Source organism: Macrobrachium nipponense, chromosome 11 (genome assembly GCF_015104395.2).
Source record: "Macrobrachium nipponense isolate FS-2020 chromosome 11, ASM1510439v2, whole genome shotgun sequence".
Classification (NCBI taxonomy): Eukaryota; Metazoa; Arthropoda; class Malacostraca; order Decapoda; family Palaemonidae; genus Macrobrachium; species Macrobrachium nipponense.
The window spans coordinates 11,838,685-11,846,184 of record NC_061087.1 but is presented as its reverse complement, the minus strand read 5'-3'; the positions used below and the strand labels follow the sequence as shown (position 1 = coordinate 11,846,184).

At 39.2% G+C, this 7,500-nt stretch overlaps 2 protein-coding genes across 6 annotated transcripts in view; one reads left to right on the top strand and one right to left on the bottom strand.

Moving 5' to 3' along the window:
- LOC135223666 (glutamate formimidoyltransferase-like) overlaps positions 1-7,500 on the top strand; it is a 236,909-nt gene that overhangs the window by 71,340 nt on the left and 158,069 nt on the right. The window lies entirely within an intron of this gene.
- LOC135222788 (BTB/POZ domain-containing protein 6-B-like) overlaps positions 1-7,500 on the bottom strand; it is a 57,626-nt gene that overhangs the window by 32,519 nt on the left and 17,607 nt on the right. The window contains exon 1 of one of the 5 annotated variants that reach the window (XM_064261106.1): positions 3,042-3,757. The exons of 3 other annotated variants lie outside the window; for them this stretch is intronic. In XM_064261106.1, the coding sequence (XP_064117176.1) occupies positions 3,042-3,292 (251 nt within the window). In that variant the 5' untranslated portion in view covers positions 3,293-3,757. Of the gene's footprint in view, positions 1-3,041; positions 3,758-7,500 lie in introns of those variants that run through there. One more of the 5 variants, XM_064261266.1, reaches the window with a different exon arrangement.

Below are 7,500 nucleotides of genomic sequence, written 5' to 3'. Positions count from 1 at the left end.
CGGTATCCCTTGTACAGGATTGATTGTAGGTTATCTGGCGTTACAACTAGCAGGGTCACAGAAAGATTAGGGAAATGTCAGATGATAGACCAAGTTGTATTTTATAATTCAGTGAAGCAATCTATTGTTTAATTATTATCGATAAACGGATTCACTTACATTTCTGTGCTAGTGATCCACTTTTATCATTGGTTAGCGTGGGGAATTAAGCCAAACGGCCAAAATTCATGAATGATTTATAAAAAAAATAAAGAATATCACGATTGATAAAACCGGTATTCAATAGGTATTTAAAACTGTGAGGTTGAGGGTTTTGGCAGGCTGCTTAAACTTGATTGCTTTCCGATCGGTGAAATTATATATTAAGTTTGCAATGTGATTTGTTTCACCATCAATTTCTGTAACTTTTGTGTTAATTCATGTCTCGTCTCAGTTTTGATAAAAGTGAGTGTTTTATAAACTAGACACCAGCAGCTTTCAGGAATTTAAAGAACTTGTTAAAATGCCGAGTGACATGCAGAGGATATAGTACGTTAAGAAACTTTATATGCCACACACACAAACGTACTCACATATATATATATATATATATAATATATATATATATATATATATATATATATATATATATATATATATATAGTTTTTGTCTGTATATCTTACATAACACTCGACATGTCCAGATGTACTTGGAATTCCTAATGAAAGCTTTTGTTACCTGACCTATAAATTCACAAGCTGTGGTTTTCTGCATTCTGATCTCTCTTGGATTACTTGCATTCTTGTAGCGTAAGAGTTTCATGCGTAAGTGACTGTACAATGCAGTGCATGCTTGCAATAGTAAAGAAGATCCATATGGAAGTGATTTTCCTTTAAATGTGCATTGTCACCGCTTATTGTCAGTGGATACATACCAAAGCTTCCTTCTGAAAATAATGTAAAGGAATTGGAACTTGTGCTTTGAATTTAGAATATTTAGCTTTCAATCTTAAGTTTGTGTTTTTATATTATAGATACTTATGGCGATACAATCTCCGCGTGCCCTCTGATATTTTACATTGGCCCGGGACTAATGCGCCACTTTGTGCTATTGGATGAATACTGGAGCCCCTTCGAGAAAATAATGTAAAGGAATTGAAAAGGTGTTGTGCATTCAAAATGTTTATCTTTCACCCTCTATTTTATGTTTTTATATTGGATATACTTATTCCGATACAATCGCCGCCTCTCTCTGGTATTTTACATTGACCCGGGACCTGTGGTGGCATTCGACATGAGGCACGGGGACTGCAGACGCATTTTAAAATCGAAGAAGAAGAAGAAGCGGAAAAGCTTGATTTTGAATGGGTCCAGAAGGGTCGAGGCTGACTTAGGTGCTTTAGAGAATTGGAAAGCAGGTTGGCGTCACATCCCCTTCCATGGCACTTTTTTTTTTCTCTCTCTCCTTTTCATTAAATGTAAACATTTAGAATTTTACATGCATCTAACGTATAGTAGGAGCTCGCATCTGAATTGAAATTGTAACTAATGGTTTTGTTAAATGTTTTATTTTGATAAGCAGTGTCATTATTATCATTAACGTTCCTGTTGGCGTCGTCGTCTTTTCGTGCTGTCGCTTTGTGCTTTTGGTCGTTGGCGACTTCAAGTCTGGCAATTAAAGATTTTCGGGTCTTTCCTAGATAGTGACCCCCAAAGGGTTTCGGGGGTCGTTATCTAGGACTAATGTTTCTCAGGGGTCATTATCTTTATGATATTTACAGTCTTTTGTCGATTTTTTTTTACGGTAATCCCCAACGGACTTGTACTAAACACGCCGCAAAGGTGGATCCATACAGGGTTAAAGAGTTGAGTATATCTTAGTTTTACCAGACCATTGAGGGGATTAACAGCTCTCCTAGGGCTGGCCCGAAGGATTAGATATTTTTACGTGGCTAGAAACTAATTGGTTACCTACAGCTTATTGTGGGATCCGAACCACATTATATCGAGAAATTAATTTCTATCACCAGAAATAAATTCCTCTGGTTCCACGTTAGCCGAGCCGAGAATCGAACTTCAGACCACTGGATTGGTAGCCGAGCGCGAAATCCACTCGTCCAACAAGGAACTTCATACCGGGTTAAAAACTTTGGGGTAACTAGGAAAGATCCATATTTTCACTTTTCGCGTAGGTGGTTGAGTAAGGTTCTGAATTGCTCGACACCTTTACGAGTTTTCGATTTAGAGAGTAATTTTTTGTTTTGCTTTTACGAGAGAGGGACATAAATGATGGCCATAAAAAGAGTTTAGAGGAAGTATAATACGATTGGGGTAGACCATTAATACCATAGTATTACGTCAGTGTTTTATGGGCCGTGATTATTGCTTCGTAACTAAAAAATATAGAAGTACACAGACTCGCTCACACACACACACACACCAACACATTACCATATCTATATATATATAATATATCCTATATATATATATCATATATAATATATATATATATATACATACAATATAATAACACTCATACAATGTAAGCAGCGTATACGCGCTGCAAGTACATATTCCTTGATATAGTCACTGGTCTTTTCGTCCCTAGAGAACTTTGGCAATTCAAGGAAGAAAAAACCGTCTGTAATAAATGGTCATTTCGAACGCCCGGAAAACTAGCGTCCTTCGTCAGCAAGTGGTCATATCAACACTTCAAATGGCAACAATAGAAATAACAATGGCAGAAGGAGAGAGAGAGAGAGAGAGAGAGAGAGAGAGAGAGAGAGAGAGAGAGTCCTCACGGTCAGTGGTTTTATGCGGTTGAGCATAAATCATCATTTCCTTGCCCCCTAGACACGTTTCAGTAACGAGCCGCAGTCCTAAGTTCGCCTTGGGGAAGAACGTACATAGAAATTAAAGCGAATATTGAGCGGACTGGACACTAAGGCTCCTTATTACACTTCCCACCGTTTCTAAACAAACACAGCTTTTGATAAAAACCAGATCTGCAATTTACTTCTGAGTGGTAGCGCTGGGAACGAATACACTCTGGTTGAACTAACCGGATGAATAAGTGCATTGATGATGGCCCCGATGATGGAGAAGAAGAAGACGACGACGATGATGTTTTGTAACACAATTCGGGTGTTGAAGACGCCGAGTTGACTCTTCTTGGTAACAGAAATTCGATTCTCGCCGGGTCACACAAAGCTTTTTGTTCCGTATTTACAGAGAGGAGCTTTTGCATTTCCGCCTTGTATTTCCTTAGTTTCGATTGAGTGCCACACACCATCCTTTTCAAGATCTGCCTCATCAGAAAAACTTCGTAGGGGGCTCCAGTGGGACCCCAATGAGTGGCAGCTGTTGCGTTGTCATGCAAACACCGTCTTGCCGGCGCTTGAAGGAACTTCTTGTGTCGGTCTTATGACAGTCTTTTCGTTTTGGGCATGACTTCTTTGTGGCTTGCCGGAAGATCGTGTCGTTGGGTAGGTCAAATTTCGTCCACTCTGGCTAGAAAGTCCTCATTTTTTCTAATGGTCTTTTCACTAATAAATTAATATAACTTAGGGTTCATTTGTGACTTTCAAGGAGCACATTCCCCAGTCCACACTGAATATTTTGATACTTTCCGGTCTGCGTTATTTCCCCCCTTTGTGCGAGGTCGTCCCGTAGCAGTGCCTCGAGTGTTGACTGAGGCACTAGAACTAAGGCGGCCATTCCGTGAGGCCACCTTCAGATGGGGCGAGGGGGCTCAAGTTGCGTGACAGGTGAGTTTCTGTCACCACCTTCTTTTATATCCTTCAGTTGGGGTCATCCTCCGGAACAGGTTCGACACCCACTAGCTTTTTCGTAGATTTGAAAAGCCACTTTTTAGAGTATTTTAACGGTTTTGAGTTGTTATTTTTTTAAACGTCTAATGGTACGTTTTTTCATTGCCGGCCTGCCGATAATCCCCCTCTCCAGGGTCTTGTAGAAGACGAGAGCTTTTGAAAATCAAAAGGGGTGAAAAGTGAGTTCTCTGCGACGGCCGTACCTGGCATCGCAGCCCTGTGGCAACGAGGGGTCTTCCAACCGAAAACTGGTTACGACAAGGAACGCTGCACCTCTCTACACGGGAGGTGGCGCTGTCACGTGGTTCCACCCGATAAGTATCGAAATACGTCAGGTTTTTATCGGATCTCCTTTTGAAGAGGTTTAGAGGAGAGCTCTCGGGCGCGTGGAAGCAAGCTTGTGTATACTTTCAAACTACTTCTACCATGCTTCTAAACGCTTCCATCGCCAACCCTCTCCCTGTCTTGGTTGCTACGAGAAACGGGCGTCACAGAAGTCGCGGTGGGATCAAACTGGGCCCTGGAGCGAGGGGTGTGTGGGTGGATAGGAGGACTGGGTCCAGCTGTTATCCATCCTGAATCCATTCTGAAATCCGGTACCTCTTAAGCCTTGCGGCTCTGGGTTTTCTTTTATTATTAAAATATGTGCACGTTACTTTCGTGAAGTAAGTGGTTGTTAATCTTGAAATCATACACGCGTATGGACAAACACGTGTAGGCGCGCTCACACGTACTCGACACATCTCTCTCTCTCTCTCTCTCTCTCTCTCTCTCTCTCTCTCTCTCTCTCTCTCTAAATATACTATCTATATACATATATATATATATATATATATTATATATATATATATATATATATAAAGTTAAGTATATCTTAGTTTAACCAGACCACTGAGCTGGTTAACAGCTCTCCTAGGGCTGTAGGATCCAGTTGGTTATCTAGCAAACGGGACCTACAGCTTATTGTGGGATCCGAACCACATTATATCGAGAAATTTATTTCTAATCACCAGAAATGAATTCCTCTGATTCCACGTTGGTAGAGCGGGGGAATCGAACTCGCGATTACCAAAATGTAGGAGAGCACGTAACCATTCGTCCAACGAGGAACTAATATATATATATATATATATATATATATATATATATATATATATATATATATATATATATATATATATATATATATATATACACACGCATGTCAAACGGCGTTTCATCAAAGAAGGGGTGGTCCCAAAATGTAAAATAGTCACTGCCGAATTCATCTTGTGAGGACTGATTTGATTGGATAATGAACCAATTACGTAAAGATAACTGTATCGCCACACCTGCTTATGTATCGTTATAATGTCTTTAATTGAGTATTTTCAGGATTATCCTTTTATTAGTATTAAAAGTCATTTTAATATATTTTTACACGTAACTTAGCCCTCGTTAGTAGTTAGCATAGCTTTATAGTTTTACAGGTAGCAATTATGAAAGGGATCTTGAAAAATTCAAATTGTATCGTTACCTCTGTTAATTCATAGTAAAAATTAATATTTTAAAAGTAAGGGGTAACTGTTTTGTTCCCGGACTGTTTAAATGAACTTTTATGAATTTAACTGTACTCCTTTCATTATATTGTAAACAGATGGAAGATAGTTGAAGTCTCTGGTAAGTGTCCTTTTCATGTGACCCCATTGAATATTATATGGTCCATATCGTATAACATAATCATCTTGAGTTAGTTTTTGTTTTTGTATTAACGTAATTTAAAAAGTAAGAATACATAACAGGTTTTGGGGTAATACGTTTCAGCGCAACCTCTTGGTGGAAACAAAGCATTGCCTTGGCCGCGTTTTGTTGTTTCGAAAGAAAGACATTTTAATTTTTTTATTGTCGAGCGTTTGAGCTGAGGGCGCTCGCATGTACATCCGAGGAGAGGGAGAGAGAGAGAGAGAGAGAGAGAGAGAGAGAGAGAGAGAGAGAGTGGCGTCAACAGGGGACAAATAGTGACAACATGTCACTCTGCGCTATATGTAATGCAGTAGATGAAATGATTGCAAGCGTCTTTTTCTATTCTCGGTCGTTTCTTACTCACGCCTTCATTCGCTCGCTTGCCCGTAACGCCGCCGCGGCGACAGAAGTGCGGAAGAAGGAAATAAAAGTAAATAAATAAATTGTAAATGTGTATGCATATATGAAGATAAATTGCATGTATGCATGAGCTTTGTGTACAATTTGCATATATACATGCCGTTTATGGAAGATGTGCACGCACGCCATGTGCATGATTTCGTGTAGAGCTTTTATTGTCTTATTTTTTTAATTAATGAGAGGGAACGTATTTTCTGTTAATATTTAATGATTAATAGTGCATTGTGCCGTCTGCTCGAAAATGCTTTATATATATCATGAACACCTCTCCCCTTTTTATGTGTGCTTTTCAAAGCTCAGGAAAATGACTTATGACCTTCGCTTGCTTTCATGAAGAGGATAAAGACTTGTAGCTATGGTGCCTACTTTTTTTTTTTTTCTTTTGCCCCGAAACTGGAAGTTTGCCAGAGCAACCTATTTATTTTCTCGAGCATGAAACAAGGATAACAGACTTGTTGGTCACACACATACGCACTCACCTACATACATACATATATTATGTCGTCTACGCACACACCTAGTATACATACATGTATTATGTGGTCGGACAGGTACGGGTTGTGCTCAAGGCCGTACATAAATATATTCTAGAGAGAGAGAGAGAGAGAGAGAGAGAGAGAGAGAATTCCAATCCAAAGATCATGATTCTTCCTTGAAAAAAAAAAAACTGATTTAAGCGATTTGAATACCGTAATGCAATGAATGCAGGTAACTTTAGGATTTATATCCCGCTTCCCTCTCCCACATTTTAAGCATCTCTTTCCTCCCTCTCCCACAAGGATGCATATGTATCTCTTCTCTCCCCCATTTTATGTATCTTCCCTCCCTTTCCCACATTTAATGTATCTCGTCTCTCCCACATTTGATGTATCTTCCCTCCCACGTTTTATGTATATCTTCTCTCCCTCTCCCACATTTTATGAATCTTCCCTCCCTCTCCCACATTTTATGTATCTCTCTCTCTCTCTCTCTCTCTCTCTCTCTCTCTCTCTCTCTCTCTCTCTCTCTCTCCCGCATTTTATGTATCTTCCCTCCCTCTCCCACATTTTATGTATCTCTCTCTCTCTCTCTCTCTCTCTCTCTCTCTCTCTCTCTCATTTTATGTATCTTCCCTCCCACATTTTATGTATCTCTTCTCTCCCTCGTGTCATCTACACATTCCCCCTTTCCTTTTCTTCTTCGTATCCTCTGAACTCTTGGCGTCGTCCGGGGCTTGTCACGCCGAGCAGTTCGTTCTTTTTTTATGTCGCGTTCAATTACTCTCATTCCAATTCACATTATCCAATTTCGCCCATAGCTTATTCTTCCTATTTCTTATGCTCGTGTTTTCCACACTTTGCAACATTCTTCTCTAAATGATCCGTTTCCGAGAGAGAGAGAGAGAGAGAGAGAGAGAGAGAGAGAGAGTAATTTGTGTATGTAGATTTCAGTTTCAAGTTTTTACCAAATTACAAATTATATATATATATATATATATATTATATGTATTTATATATATATATATACGTGTGTGTATATATATTATATTATATATATATATATATATATA